The sequence below is a fragment of the Uranotaenia lowii genome, chromosome 1 (genome assembly GCF_029784155.1).
Source record: "Uranotaenia lowii strain MFRU-FL chromosome 1, ASM2978415v1, whole genome shotgun sequence".
Classification (NCBI taxonomy): Eukaryota; Metazoa; Arthropoda; class Insecta; order Diptera; family Culicidae; genus Uranotaenia; species Uranotaenia lowii.
In genome coordinates, this window is record NC_073691.1 from 116,967,970 (window position 1) to 116,984,514 (window position 16,545).

Consider the following 16,545-nt stretch of genomic DNA (forward strand, 5'->3'; position numbering starts at 1 on the left):
TTGGTTTTGCTCCTGAGCTTTATTTGATCCATTTTAAAAAGGATCAAGTTAATAATTTGCAAATTCTTGAAAAGGCTCGTCTTATGTTTCATTGTCGAGTCAAATTCGAACCTTTTCGAAAATCTTCAACCAATTTCCTTCAAAATATTACGCAATGTCGTCGTTGTCAAGCTTTTTGTCACGGCACTAAAAATTGTAGAATGAATGCCAGATGCATGCTTTGCGGCTCATTCGATCATGAAAAATCTAAATGCCTTTATGGTGGTGATAAACCAAAAACAGAATTTTTCAAGTGTGCAAATTGCGCAGGTAATCATTCCTCGAATTCGCTAGACTGTCCCATCAGGGCAAAAATTATTGCTTCTAGGAAAAATCCCAAAGTTTCCAGAAAAGTTTCTTCTCCTCCTTCCTCTTTTTCGTCTTCACACGTCGGGCCGGCAAACAACCTGCCTGTTCGCATTCAGCCTCGGTCTACATTGGAATCACGGCTGGGTAATACCCGAAGCGATTTTAATGTTACCTGTGCTGAATCTGCGCCACAGACTCGTTGTTTATCGTTCTCAGAGGTGGTTGAAAATGGGTTGCCCTCTCCAGGCATAACTAATAAAAATGGGAAAAAACCAAGTCTCAACGTTCATGCAAAGGCTTGGGAAAATCCCCGAAATTCAAATACTTGTTCTTCTCCTTCATTTTCTGATCCTAACAATTTTGTTGATTTGGGTGAGATTACTGAGGAAAAATTAAAATTTTTGCATCAAAATTTAATGGAAATGATGCAACTTATGTTGAAAGCAAATTCGATGTTTGAAGCTTTCCAAACTTCTTTTAATTATGCTAACAAAATTATTATGACTTTGCGATTCCCTCATGGATCCAAATAGATGTTTAAATATTATGAATTGGAATGCTAGATCTTTGCTGGCTAACCAAGATGAATTCTTTTTATTTTTGAAAACTCAAAACATACATATTGCTGCCATCACTGAAACTTTTTTAAAGCCAGACATTAACTTGAAAAGCAATGCTTTCTTTAAAATTTTGCGAAATGATCGACTTGATCGACAAGGTGGGGGTGTAGCTATTGTCATCAATAGTCGTATTAAATTTAGACTTCTTCCTTCTTTCAATACAAGAGTCTTAGAAACAATTGGAATTGAATTAGAAACTTCTATGGGGAAAATTATAATTGTTGCCGCATATTTGCCTTATCAATGCAGCGGTGAACAGAAACATTTTTTGAAGGGAGATTTACAAAAACTCACCAGAAATAAATCTAAATTTTTTGTTATTGGTGACTTTAATGCAAAACACCGATCTTGGAATAATATTTCATCAAATTCCAATGGGAATATTTTATTTAATGACTGCTCTGCAGGTTATTACACTGTTGAATATCCTAATGGGCATACTTGTTTCTCTTCGATTAGAAATCCTTCCACAATTGATTTGGTTCTAACGGATTTAGGCGAGCATTGTAGTCAATTAGTTACTCATGCGGACCTCGATTCAGACCACCTTCCAGTAACTTTTTCTTTATCCCAAAGTCCCATTGAAAACCCTTTAAAATCAACTTTTAACTTTCAAAAAGCTGACTGGGAGCGATATAGGAATTTTATTGAACGTAATTTGAATGTAAACGTTCCACTGAATTCAATTGAAGATATTGATTTGGCTGTAGAAAATTTGACAACTTCAATAGTCAATGCTAAAGCCGCTTCAATACCCAAAGTTAAACATAAATTTAATCAACCTTTAATTGATGATGATCTTCAGTTTTTGATACGACTGAAAAACATTCGTCGACGCCAATATCAACGTACTAGGGATCCTTATTTGAAATTTATTTATTGCGACCTTCAAAAAGAGATCAAACGTCGTTTAAATTTCATTCGGAATGAAAATTTTGCCAAAGCAGTAGAGGACATAAAACCCTACTCAAAGCCATTTTGGAAATTAACTAAAATTCTGAAAAAGCCCCAGAAGCCAATTCCTACTTTGAAAGACGGGGATAAACTTCTTTTAACGAATGCAGAAAAAGCTCAAAAATTGGCCCAACAATTTGAGTCTGCTCATGATTTTAATTTAAACGTTGTAAGTCCAATCGATGCTCAAATTTCCCTTGAATTTGATGATATTCTTTCTAAACAAAATGTATTTGAAAGTTCTTGTGAGACAAGTATTGATGAACTTAAATTGATTTGCAAAAAATTTAAAAATATGAAAGCTCCGGGGGAAGATGGGATTTTCTATATTCTTATTAAAAAGTTGCCTGAAAGCACTTTAAATTTTTTAGTTAAAATCTTCAATAAATGTTTTCACTTGGCTTATTTTCCCAATAAATGGAAAAATGCCAAAGTAACTCCAATTTTAAAACCTGGAAAAAGTGCTTCAGAGCCTTCAAGTTATCGACCAATTAGTTTGCTTCCATCTTTAAGTAAACTATTTGAGAGAGTTATTTTGAATAGAATGATGATTCACATTAATCAGAATTCTATTTTCCCTGATGAACAATTTGGTTTTCGTCATGGACATTCTACTACACATCAACTTTTGAGTGTAACTAATATGATTAACGCTAGCAAATCTGATGGTTATTCAACTGGTGTTGCTCTTCTTGATATTGAAAAAGCTTTTGACAGTGTTTGGCACAAAGGTTTAGTAGCTAAATTAGCTCGATTTGATTTTCCTGTATATCTCACCAAAATTATTCAAAATTATTTGACTAGCCGAACCTTACAAGTAAGCTATCAAAATTCATGCTCTGAAAGGACTCCCATTAGAGCTGGGGTCCCTCAGGGTAGTATACTTGGGCCAATCTTATACAATATTTTTACTTCTGATCTTCCTGATGTACCAGAAGGAAAAGGTAGAAGATTATTTGCTGATGATACTTTGCTTTCAGCCAAAGGTCGAAATTTACGGGTGGTACGCAGTAGATTGCAACAAAATTTAAATTCCTTTTTGAATTACTTGAAAATGTGGAAAATTTCTCCTAACGCTTCCAAAACTCAACTTATTTTATTTCCCCATAAGCCAAGAGCTCAATTTTTAAAACCTAATGAAAATCATTCCATAACTTTTAATGGGGTTTCATTAGAATGGTCTGATCACGTGAAGTACTTGGGACTTACACTTGATCGGAATCTTACTTTTAAAAATCACATTGAAGATATTCAATCTAAGTGTAATAAATATACTAAATCTCTTTATTCTCTCATCAACAGGAAATCCCGGCTGTGCCTGAAGAATAAGATGCTTATTTATAAGCAAGTTTTCCGTCCAGCGATAATGTATGCAGTTCCGATTTGGTCTAGCTGCTGCGCGACGAGGAAGAAAGCCATCCAGAGGATTCAGAACAAGGTTCTGAAAATGATTTTGCGGCTTCCTCCTTGGCACAGCACCGAAGATCTTCATCGGATTGCGGGCATTGAATCGATCGAAGAGATGGCCAACAAAATCATCTCCAACTTCAGAGGCAAATCGATGCAGTCTTCCATCGCAGAGATTCGTTCTCTTTATAACTAGTTTAATTTTAGGATAGTGTTTAGTTTTAAGTTTCAAATATTTTTGCCATTACAGGATGTTCTCCTACATTAAATACTTAATTGCGCTAAGCAAATTTAATTCTTACAAATAAATTTTTAATATCTAGTTAACTATAGGGCTCTGAACAGTTCATTATTGAGCTGAACACCTTATTTAATGAAAAAATGTAATATAAATGTAATGATGAATTGATACAAATAAAGACATATTAAAATAAAAAAAAAAAAAAAAGTCGACATTCCCTCCAGATGGAATTTTTCGCCACTTGGGAAACCATCGCTGGAAATGGGGCCGTAAACGAGACGAGCTATATATTGACCCCTCAACCCTATGGAAACGTGTGCTGGCCGATGGCTTTGTCCACCTTCAGCCACTACTCACTGTTCCCTATCGCTGCGAGCATGTACATGTTGCATAGTTTCTCGCATGACGCCGTGGCCACTCTTCCCGGGAAACAGTTGCTGGGTATGTACCTGAGAGCCGGTGTGATACCTTCGTTTGCCAATCACACTATTGAAACTGTTACCCGGCAGACAGATCTCTCGCTGGAGCTTCCGGAGCCATCATGGCCGTTCTGAAATTCCTTTGCACCCTGTATCTGGGCATCAAGCTCAGCAATATTTTCCTACCGATGTTCATCTTTTCGGCTGAAGTGGTAAGACGTTCGATATTGCTAATTGTTACTGTTTGTTAGCATTCCTTTTATTTTTTTCAGGCCATCAAAATCATTATGGGTTTCGATTTGGCCAGCGTTATTCAGAGCGGAAGATATTTGACCACAGGCGCCAAGAGTACAGCAACAAAGCAAAGCCTGGAGAATCACAAGTTCAATCAGGATAGGCTCAACGGAAACGGCAATGCTGCAAAAAGTAATTGCATTTCTGGACATATCGTTGCTTTAACTTTTCGACAAACGAGTTCGTACGCAATATAGTAATAAATGGTAATCCTTAAATTCAGTGCAATACACTTTTCCTAAGAGTTGAGAAAGACTGTTTTTATACTACCATTGCATTTATTAAGGCTTATTCATTTTAAAGTGCTTTTTTCAGAACATCGATTATTTAAAAATTCATCGATTCAAAAATCGGCGGCAAAAAATTTTTATTAAAATAATTTTTTTACTGAATCGTGAAATGTGCCATAGTAAGAAATCCCTCATTTTAGTGATAAACTAAACATTCACAAGATAACTCCCGACTTTTTCCGAAATGAGTGGCACGTAGTGTGACCATTTCAATCGAATATTGGTCTGCTGTTTTTTCGATGCGCTCGGCTTTATGGTCGGGACCGCCGCTAGGGCAATACTCAGCAGCAGCAGCACCATGAGAAGAGAGCGGACTGGGTAATTTTGCCGATACCTTTCGTCAACAGCAACTGGATCTTCTTCATCTGGCTTATGAGATCATGATTTTGGCTCTGCAGGATTTTGATTCACTTAAGCAGGGTTTTATTCTCCTCAGTACATTGTAAGACCCTGGGGGAACAAAATTATAAAAAAAAAGATTAATATCGCATGCATATCAAGCTTCACTTCTAGTTTTTACCAAAAAGTATGAAAAAGTCATACCTTTCCTCGAGTCCGTCGACGTACTCCTTCTTGCACTTACGCGAATCCTGAGCTTAAATCTTGTTCCCGATCTTTCACCGGATCCGTTTTAGCTTCCGTTCTTCATGCATGGTCAGCAAATAACACGTCGGCACTGGCAGTCAAATACCTTCCTTGGCGAGCAGGTTTCTTCAATATCATCATCGCCTCCATCCTGCTCAACGTCGCTGTCGTTAATCAACTGCTGCTGCTGCTGGTGCCTCTTCAGTCTTGAGTATTACCTGTGTAATAGCCGAACTACTCTGCTGCATTATATCCCCAAACACGAAGCTCTCGTAATCCAATGAAGCTGGGTACCATCGCTCTGTCACCAGTTGATTTTGATCGTTATTTTTATCTAGTTGACGATAGTGACGTCATACAGTTCACTACTACCAAAGCATGACTGATTCATCGTTACTTGTTATTAATATTCTTTGCAACAAAACGTAAACAATGTCATAGCCTGTCAAAATTTCGGCTTCCGTGCCCCTTCTCCACCGCGCTTACTTTCTGTCAAAGTTGTTCCACCCTCATATAATCGCCCTGGCAAACAACAACGTCAAACTGCAACAGCAACAAAAACAACAACATCATGATGTTGACATTTCTAATTTTCTTCTGTTGAAAATGTGTTTCGCTGCGGTGAATATGAAAAAAATTTCGCTTTGAAATAGTGAAAAACACATTAAAATCTTATTTTATCTCGCATAATTTAAGTCTTTTACTGCCGGTCGATTAATACAAAGGTAGAAAACGATAAACGTTACTTACGGTATGTTCCATTATTTTGAAGCCAGATAGTTTTTAGATTGCATGAGGGGTTTAGGTTACATAAATTTTGCTTCTTATTACATTTCTGGATAACGATTGTATGGATCGTTAAAATTTGTTTGTTTATAGATGATTAACCTTCCGAGAATTGGTCAGCGACTAGGATTTAGTGTGTTCAAGCGGAATTTCAGTGCACCAGTGGCTCCATTCGCGTCCCGGGTTCCTTCCGACGAGTCTGGAAGCAATCGAAATTTGGACGCTGATCTTACTAAACCTAGTGTTACCAATAACAAGTCGCGGAATCAAGTGGTTGGCCTGAATCCTGGAACGAGTACATTATCACAAGAAGCAGCATCAAGCAAGAGTATGATTATGTTTTTAATGAATCACTAAGGTGTTAAAATGTTTTTTTTTTAAAGATCCCATAGTAGCTGCTGCGTTTGCTTCTCTTCTCCAGGAAGATAGTTCAGATGACCGGATTGTAAAATCAGGATCTGTAAACGCCGATGTAGATGAAAAAATAATAAACGCATCTACAGTAAACGATTTGTTGATTATTCCCAGCCAAGGACGGATTACCCGAAAACAAGCTCTAAAGGTAAACAAAAAAAACCAAAATTTGTCTGTTAAACCATATGTGAACCAATTATGAATATTGCTCTTATCTTAAAGATGTTTTTATTATTATTTTAGATTGTATCAATATTGGCCGAGTGGAGCTCGATCAAGAAGGTGAAATTGGCTGACTTTGAAAACGATAATAGATTTCTTCAACTGTGTAGTGTTCTTGGTCGTACTAACAATCGGAACAATGGCACAAGGGTCCCGTTACGTTCCTTGGCTAATGTTCAACAATCGTCGCTGCCAGTGGACGACCTTCAAACCGTATTGGGCGTAACGGCCAACGATGAAGCAGCTAAATTAATCGCCGGCCTTACGTTGCAGCAGATGATTAAAGTTATGACTTCGTTGTCGCAGAAGAAAAAACGAAGCACTCCTCTGCTACGAACACTAGCATTCAACATAAGCAGCAGTACCAGCAAACTGAACCTGAAAGAATGTGGTGATTTGCTATATGCAATGGCAACTCTCAATTTCCGCGATACTGTATTGACAGCACGTATTTGTGGTGACGTAGAGACAGAACTGGTCAAGAATGAAAACAAACCAGCTCCAGTAAGTTCGATCCTCACCAGCTTGAGTCTATTACGATATCGGGACTCAGCTATGTTAGATTCACTATCGGACTGGGTTGTGAAAAATAATAAAATCTGCAAACCGTCACATGTCAGTACTTTGTTACTTTCGCTTGCAACTCTGAGCTACGAACCTTCCAACATGGATCAATTGAAATCGGAGTTGATAGCTAGTTTATCGGAAAGTGACTTTATAAAACCAATTGATTGGCTCAATACAGTTTGGTCGTTAGCGGTTCTTGGGAGTGCATCTGAAAAAAATTTGGCTTCGGTTTTAAAAACTTCGTTTATTGCAAATCTAGAAAACGATCGTAACGGCGAATTATCGCCATCTATCAAGATGAAACTATTAAATTTGAATGGATGTTTATCAGTTACAAACCAGAAAACTGATCTGAATGTCAGTGATCCCAAATTTTTCGTTCCTTTAGACGCCTCCAAAGATAAGCGAATACTGATTGCTGGAATGTTGGACGCATTGAAAAGTTTAGTTCCTTCGGAAAGCCATGTTAAAATCAATACCAGGACAAAAATGGGGTTCTCAATAGGTAGCATTTTATTATGATAGTGATATTTTATGATTAATTTAATCATATCTTAATTTTTTCTCAGATGCTGAATGTGTGCTGGATTCTAAATGTTTACCTCTTGCTGTGGACAAAGATCATCCCGATGCTAAAAGGTGAAGTTTACTTGGTTTTTTTTATTAGTTAAAATAATGGAATGTTTCTTATACCTTAGAATCGCCCTTCTGGTACACGACTATCACGACATGTGTCAAGGACCACACCCAGCTTTGAATGGAGTTCAGACGCTAGTTTGTCGATTACTGCAACAAAGCGGTTATTCCGTGTTATCGATTCCATACACTGAGTTCAATACCAGTGATAAGCTATTGAAGCGAGTCGAGTATTTGCAGAAAAAATTTAAAACAATTGTAAATGTAAAGCCTTAGCGGTATAGGAGTTAGTAATTTGTTATCGCTCGCCGTTGTAGAATAAAATTGATCGGAACATTCAAGCTAAACTGCTTTTTTACACAACCCTGCGTTCCACCAGGTTCCCGATTCTACAAAGGCTTGATCGATTTCTCGCAGCTGTCTAAAACCTGACCGGGCCAGAGCGTGTTTGTTTTTTATATCCTTTATAATGCTCTCCTCGTAATAATTGGATAAATGAACAATTTTTAAATGAGCCCTCGCTTCACTTTCCGTCAAACATATACAGTTCCATGGTGTCCAATCTTTAGAAGCGTTCCAACGGGGCAGCCTCAGCTCGGCTCGAATCGTTTCATTTGAAATTGCCGAATGACCATGCCAGATGTTTTCAACAATATATTTGATATCAGTATCCTGGATAATAAATGCATAGGACGAAAGAGCTGCCCTTTTCCTCTCATCTCTGCGAATAGAACGAAGTATAGATCGATAAATGGAAATATCTACAGCAGGACCGTGTAGATCGGTACACCGTTCACAAACACTCGCTGACTTCTGGCGAGTGTCCAGAGGAAATCTTCTTATGGGTTGCACTGTGCTACATTTTTTACACAATCTGGTAGGTTGCTCTGAAATATAAAACAAAATACAATATCAAACTGTTTAATTCCACTATGCGTGTTAAAGAGGGTTACCATTCTTTTTTTCTTGCTTGAACTTGTCATACTGAATTATGTCCATCATCAGGATAAGTTGCCGTTTCCTCAACAAATCCATAGTGCTTTCGCCAACATTACATAACAGCAATTGTCTCTCACGGTGTAGAAGTGTTTCAAGCTGAAAAAAATTAAATAACGAGAGTATGAAAACTTAGAACTGAGTACGACGAAATTAAAAGATTTCTGCAATTTAACCTTCTCACGCCGTTCGCAATATTTGAAACAAATTATTTTTCGATCGTTTTGACTAGTAAATTGATTTCGTTCCCCTGGTTACATATCTCGCTCGACCGATATTTATGGTTTTAGATTCATTGTTTAGATAATTTACTCAAGATTTGAATCAATTTGACTTAGTCTCTATAATAAAGGAATAAAAAAAATTGACTTAGTTGATGACCTATAGAAAGCTTTGAACAGAAAACCTCCGAAAAAAGACATCATTTAAAAATTTACATATTTGCTGAGTATTTTGGCGTAAGTAAAAAAATTATTTTATAACTTTTGAAATTTTGAAAAATAAATTTTCTCAATTATGTAGGCGAGAGTGGGGTAACGTGGGCCATGGGGAAACGTGGGCCACTTTGAATATCTCAGCTGTGTGTTGAGATAAAAATATCAGTCCAACTGTCATCGTCGTCGCTTTGCGTAAGCATGTTTTTCTATATGTTGTTGACTTATGTACGTATCATATGCTTCTTTTATTTAACTAGCCTAGAAAAATATACTCACATAATTAAAAAAAAGCACCCGCAAAATTCCATCCGTTGGAGACCTAAACTGCCGCTGCTGGCAAGTCTGTCCCATTTGCAAAAACAACGAACCGAGAAAAACGGCTTTAGAGATTTTTATAAACTTTCGTGGATTTCTCGGTTGAAACTTTACCTATTCTATTTTTTTCTTCGCAGATATTAAGATAATTGTTGTAGAATTTCGTCCAATGTTTTTTTGCTTTGGAATTTGTTGATGCGGAGGAGAAAATAATGATGGGACAGCCTTGCGAGTATATTTCGTATGCGTATTAAATGTACCCGCAAAGCTGTCCCACATTTGGCTTTTCTTTTGTTAGTTGATCATTTGATTCTCTCTAACTGCGCTTTATTATTCATTTTACTGGTTGTTTACTGATGAAAATAAGTTTGAAATGATGTTTATGACATATTTTTATAAAAATAACGTAAGTTTACCGTAACAATTGAGTAGGTCTAAAATAAAATGAATAACAACGTTCCATTACTAAAACAACTTGTACCTTCGTCTTTTGGAAAGTTTTTCGGTCGATTATCTTTTTAGAAAGACAATACAAATTAAATTAATGCTGAATCAGAAACAGCAAAGCATCTTGGCTGCAAATATTTAATGAGAAAAATCAATACCATATGACTTACGCGTGTGCTACCAGGTACGCGTATTTTGGTTCATAGATTTTACGAAAGTCCAAGCAGCAAGTAAGTTAAAAAATGGCTTTGTAGCTAACTATTTTCCATCTTTTACAACAAACAATTCAATAAGACTCGTGCGAATTGAAAAAAAAAACAGTTTCAATGGTGGAATTTACCCATTAGGCTAAATTTAGCTTGTAAAAATTATGGAAATTGTTATTTTTGACTTTACTGTACCGTTTTAGCTAGTCTTACTCCCGTAATTTCAATGAATGCTTATTTTGTCGCACACATTTTATGAATATTTGTAAAATTATCGTAAATTAGAGGAGCAATTTAAAAGCATTCTGCAAAAAAAGGACATATGGGACAGCTTTGCGGGTACATTTCATATGGGACAGACATAACTTGGTATTTTTTTCATATATGTTGAGAACAAAGTTATGAAAGTTTTTAGTTTAAATTGAAGAACTAACTGTATTTGAACGATTTTTGAGATAAACTGAAAAATGACGAAAATGCATATGGGACAGTCTTGCGAATAGCGGCAGTAAAGTACATAAGAAAAAAATGCTCATACGCTTCTGATCTTAGTTTTGTCATGTTCTTTCACGTGGAAAAAGAGTTTTTGATGAAACATCAATAAATACCATGACATGAAATTGACAGACATTTTTGACATGTTGACCATGTTGACATGCTTAGAATATACAGTGGTGTTCGAAATAATAGCAGCGGCTCGGAAATTGTTTAAATAATTTAGGCATTTTTCAGTATTGTCACTTTTATTTCAATTCTCTCTTGGTTTAGTAAGCATATTAGTTATACATTAGAAATACAAAAGATTTAGGATCAGAATATCAATTGCAGGCTGAGAATAATAAAAAAAAAAAGATTTTGCCCTGTTCGAAATAATAGCAGCAAGAAATAAAATATTTTTTAAAAACAAATAATGAATTCATACCAAGTCTTTCTCTATGTGAAAGTCATATATGACATCAATACTTCGTAGTGTACCCGTTATTTCTGATCACTGCAGCGCAACGGCGTGACATAGAGTCCACAAGCTTTTGGCACCGTATGACAGGTATTTCTGACCATGCACGACGAACTACAACCCATAGTTGCTCTGCATTTGTCGGCTTTGCCTCGAAAACTGCCTTTTTTATGTCTCCCCACAAATTTTCGATAGGATTGAGGTCCGGCGATTGAGCCGGCCAATCCATCACATCAACGTTATTGTCCCTCAACCACGCTTTTGCTCGTCTGCTGGTATGTTTCGGGTCATTGTCCTGTTGGAAGATCCATTTCTCGGGCATTTCCTCTTCTGCGTATGGTAGCATGATATTCTGCAGAATTTCCACGTAACCAACTGCGTCCAAGATACCGTCTATACGATGGATGAGCCCAACACCGTGGTACGAAAACTCCCCCACACCATGATTTTGACAACACCATGTTTAACCGTTTTCACGGTGTACTGGGGTTGGAATTCTGCACCTGGAGGACGTCTGACGAACATTCGCCTACCGCTGGAACCAAACAACTCTACTTTGCTTTCATCAGTCCACAAAATGTTACGCCATTTTTGGATGGGCCAATTGACGTGAGAGTTGGCGAAGTTCAAGCGGTTATGAATATGTCGTGAAGTTAGTAGGGGCACTTTCCTCAGGCTTCTAGCTTGCAATTCAGCTTCAATCAGACGTTTTCTTACTGTTGAGGTACTGATGGGAAGATCCAACTCTTGTTTCAGTGCTCTTGATGATATGTGTGGTTGCATTTTCACCAACCGAATCATCTTCCGGTCGGTTCGTGAAGCTGTTGCTCGCTTTCTGCCACGAGTTTGACCCTTTTCCTTCCAGTGCAATGTTTTTCGCAGAACAGTTAAGCAGTTCCTGAACTTCACGATATGTTTTTCCGCTTGCAATCAGTCGTTTGATGTGATTTCGTTCTTCGAACGTACAATGCTTCGAGCGACCCATTTTGCTGAAATATTGCAGATTTTCGGTAAAGTCTAATCAACCAAAACTCATCATGGAACATTATGTCTCTTACCACAACAAATTCACATCGAAAACTATGAATTTCTTCAAAACTTCAGCGATTTAGTGCACTTTGTAATCTGTGCTGCTATTTTTTCGAACAGCCCAAGAACGATATGTTTTCAAAATGGCAACCGAATAAAGTAAACAAGTGCGTAGTCCATCGAAATAGTCGAGCGTTGCACTCATCACTCATCAATACACTAACATGCGTAATATATGTTAGCAGAGGACAACACTCATACAAGTACGCGGTATAATTTGATGCGCTTCACTTGCGCTGCTATAATTTCGAACACCACTGTAGGTTCTTTAAAACACCTTCAAGTATCTTAATGGTACGTATTAGAATGTTACGCGAACGTTATCGACCTTCTTGAAAGTAGTTCCATTGAATGCGCTTAGAAGTTCCGTTATCGATAGTTTATCCTTTCAAAGGGCGATAGAAGTTCCTGAGTAACTTTTACGCGACAAGAGTTACCTGAAGTTCCCGTAAAACATTTTCTCAGCCAAATGTGAACTTCGGAGTTCGCAGTTAAGTAAAAACGCGACTTTTGGTTGCTTGGGTAGTGCCTCTTTTCGCGACCATTACTCCTATATTATTAGTATTGGCCGTAGAAAGAACAACACGCAGCGAAAAGATTTTTTATTTCAAAGGAAAGTGCCGCAAAAACAAAGGATTTTTTCCTTTGATTTTGGGATAAATAAAAATTCCTTTGATTCAAAGGCATTTTCCTTTGTTTCAAAGAATTTTTCTTTTGAAAAATCTTTGGATCAAAATATTAATGCTTTGAAACAAAAAACAGTTCCATTTGATGCAATGTTGTTCTCGTTTGCTACAATGTAATTTAGATTTAGATTTTATTCCAATTGGAAGAAATATTTTCTGCTGTCCCGAAATTCCTATTAGGAATTTTGAATAATAAAAAGAAAGAATTTACATTTTAAATTAATTTTTATTCACAAAATTAACACTATAACTGGTTCACTATAATTTTGGTCCTAATTTTGGCCTGAGGGCATTCTTCTTGCGGGCCGCTCAATAGACTTCCGGAAGCAGCTCCGGTTGCTAGCTTTAGTAATCATCCAACTGGTGATTACCGCTGAAGATCGGGCCGAAGATAATCAGACCGCTGGATTTGGGGCGGAATCTGCGGTGGTCCTGTAATGCAAGAGTTTACATAAAATCTTAAACATTCACTTTTTGATTAATGAATTAACACACACTTACCATTCTTCATCCTGAATCCTCCTAAAGCTATCTCTGATTCACTAGTTTTGATTTTTAACACAACCGGACAAACTTTATTCGAAATTCGGTTCTTGCTCAATCCAAAATATCTTCTAAGTTTAAAATTTTAATTTAAAGAAATTATTCCTTCAGTTGAAAACAATTTTCTTTGGTTGAAAGAAAATTTACTTTGTTTTTAACGAAATGTGCAATTGCACAAATTTCTTTTGAATCAAAGAATTTGTTTAAAATCAAAGTCCAAAATTATTCAGTTCAAAAAAATAATTCTTTTTTTCAAAAATTATTCATTTGAATCAGAACGATAATTCATTGATTCAAAGAAAACAGGAGTTTGTTTCAAAAAACTGAATGTTTTGAATCAAAGTCAGTTTTGTTTTGTATCAAAATCCAAGTTTTCTCTGCGTGAACTACTTTGGTTTGATAGTTTACAAAGAATGAATTGAATTTTATTCTGCTCTTGTTTTTATACTACTAAAATCTATTAAACGATTGCTTTGATCAATTATAAAATATTTAAATGGAACAACACGCCTGCTACTTCCGACACTCCTCCTCGAGTTGATCCGATTTAATTCCGATCTCTCCACGCAGCTTCTCCAGACGAACTCGTTGCAATGGTTTTGTCAGGATATCAGCAAGCATGTTTTCGGTAGGACAATATTCCAAATTTATCAGCTTCTTTTCTTGCAGATCTCGAACGAAGAAAAATCGCGTTTCGATGTGCTTGGTTCTCCTCTCAAGGCGATCACTTCCAACCATCTTGATGGTACTCTGGTTGTCCTCGTATACGGTGGTTGGATCCTCAGTAGCCTCGCCGATTTCCCGTACAAGTCGCTGCAACCAGATGAGTTCTTGGCATCCTTCAGCCAACGCGATGAATTCAGCTTCTGTTGAACTCAAGGAAACGCAGGTTTGTTTCCGTGAGCCCCATGCAACTGCACCTCCACCGAAGAGAATCAGAAAGCCAGAATTCGACTTCCTGTCACGGCAATCTCCAGCCCAGTCGGCGTCGACGAACATCTTGAGATCAGCCTTCGATCCTCCGAGCTGAAGATGATGACCCTTTGTTGCGAACAAGTAACGCAAGACTCGCTTTGCTTCCGTCCAGTCTTGCTGAGAGGGACAACTTGATTTTTGGGCCAAGATTGAAACGCTTACCGCTATGTCAGGACGAGTATGAACGGCGATGTACAGTAGACCACCGATCAAACTTAAATACTGTTGATTGTTGTCCAGTTTGTCCTGCTCCTCCTTCTGCTGTAGATAGCCGACATCCAGGGGGACTTTGGACGGCTTGGCGCTTTCCAAACTGAAACGGTTCGTGAGGCTTCCTGGTTCAGTCTGTATCCGGTTTCAGTCTTCGTTACCTCGATCCCAAGGAATTGCCGAACTTCGCCGAGATCCACGACGACGAAATTACTTTGAAGTAATTTGAAGATGGTTTGGAATTCCTTTTCGGTTGGGGTGACGATAATCATATCATCCACGTAAACTAGGATGAATTCTCGATTACCATTGCGCATGTACAGGCACGGATCGGACTTGGACGGCTTGAACCCCATCGCCTTGAAGACTTCGTTGACCTTCTGGTTCCAGACACGTGCGGATTGCTTCAGGCTTACTCCTTAAACGGCATACGGAACGTTCGTCTCCGCTGTGATAACCTTCCGGCTGGCGCATGTAGATGGTTTCTTCCAGATGCCCGTTCAGGTACGCTGTCTTCACATCGACGTGACGAACTTGGAAACCGCGGCGGCTGGCCACAGTCAAAAGTGTGCGAAATGTCACCTGTTTCGCAACCGGCGCGAACATCTCGCCGTAGTCAACACCGAACTTTTGCGTGAAGCCCTGTGCAACTATTCTCGCTTTGTGCCGCACAATGTTGCCTTTTTCGTCCTCCTTGGTCTTGAACAGCAACTTCGAACCAATCGCCCTTTTGCCAGGGGGTAACTCGACAAGGTCCCACATCTGGTTGTCGAGTAAAGCTTGAAACTCTTCGTCCATCGCCTTCCGCCAGAGATGAGCATCGCTGCCACGCAATGCCTCCGCCGGGGTTCGCGGATCGCTCGATGTTTTCGGTTTCGCACGGCCGGTGCTAACCTTTAGACCTTGACGGCTGCTACTTGGACCATCATTGGGAGCGGGTGGTACTGAAAAATTGTGATGCGGAAAGCCATTGTTCGGTAACACAAAGTCATGGTACTTGCCTGGAATAGCGCGCTCCCTTCCGCTGCGCCTCGACACCTGTGACAAAGGTGGATATGAGTTTTGTTGCGGGGGGAGCGCCGTGATGGTCACGTCACCAACTGCTTCATCAGACAAATCGCTGCTGCTAATTTCATCCACCTCCGAAAAATACTGAGACACGTCTGACTCAGATTCGTTCTCCAGCTCGACCACGAAATTGTGTGCGGCCTCAACCACACTGTCTCCTGCATCAGGTATCGGTAAGCTGTCTTGGAAATCCAGACTGACATTGGCTGCTGATTTGAGTACTCCGGCTCGCTAATTATCGTCACATCTCGACACTTGAACACGTCGTTTGTCATCGGATTGTACAAACGGTATGCCTTGGTTTCCGTTTCGAATCCGACGAGAACTGCTTCAAACGCTTTCGGATCCCATTTTTGCCTTCGCTGCTTGGGCACGTGCGCCATCACTTTCGAACCAAAAACACGGACGTGGGACAAATTTGGCTTTCGCCCACTCCATACTTCCTCGGGTGTTACTGTTTGCCCCTTGGTTGACGAACGATTCGATAGGTACGTCGCTGCCCCAACTGCCTCAGCCCAGAACTGCTTCGGTAGGTTTGCCTCAAACAAGAGACATCTGGCCTTCTCGACGATTGTACGGTTGAGTCTCTCCGCCAGCCCATTCTGTTCGGGGGTGTAACTTGCTGTCGTCTGGTGCCTTATGCCGAGCTCTCTCAATCGCCCTTGGAACAACCTGTTGATACACTCTTTTCCGTTATCAGTACGAATTACCTTTATTTTCCGACCAGTTTGACGTTCAGCTTGGTTGCAGTAATCGTTGAATGCCCTCAGCACCTCGGAATCGGTTTTCTTCTCCAGGAAATAGATCACCGCCCGCCTCGTCTTGTCGTCGGTGA

General features: G+C 38.8%; 2 protein-coding genes across 3 annotated transcripts in view; one reads left to right on the forward strand and one right to left on the reverse strand.

Moving 5' to 3' along the window:
* Nucleotides 1-5,717: 5,717 nt before the first annotated feature.
* Nucleotides 5,718-8,124, forward strand: LOC129739305 (FAST kinase domain-containing protein 4). 2 transcript variants are annotated; one of them, XM_055730715.1, is made up of 6 exons: nucleotides 5,718-5,909; nucleotides 6,038-6,272; nucleotides 6,328-6,506; nucleotides 6,602-7,652; nucleotides 7,717-7,786; nucleotides 7,846-8,124. In XM_055730715.1, the coding sequence occupies exons 2-6, from the start codon at nucleotides 6,038-6,040 to the stop codon at nucleotides 8,057-8,059; spliced, it is 1,749 nt and encodes a 582-aa protein (XP_055586690.1). In that variant the 5' UTR covers nucleotides 5,718-5,909; the 3' UTR covers nucleotides 8,060-8,124. The 2 variants fall into 2 exon arrangements, with proteins under 2 accessions (XP_055586690.1, XP_055586691.1); XM_055730716.1 differs by having other exon boundaries at nucleotides 5,718-5,883.
* A 696-nt stretch (nucleotides 8,125-8,820) lies between these two features.
* Nucleotides 8,821-16,545, reverse strand: part of LOC129739304 (uncharacterized) — a 28,056-nt gene continuing 20,331 nt past the window's right edge. Inside the window, exon 4 of the mRNA XM_055730714.1 lies at nucleotides 8,821-8,878. The gene's annotated coding sequence lies outside the window, so the exon portion shown is untranslated. The remainder of the gene's footprint in view (nucleotides 8,879-16,545) is intronic.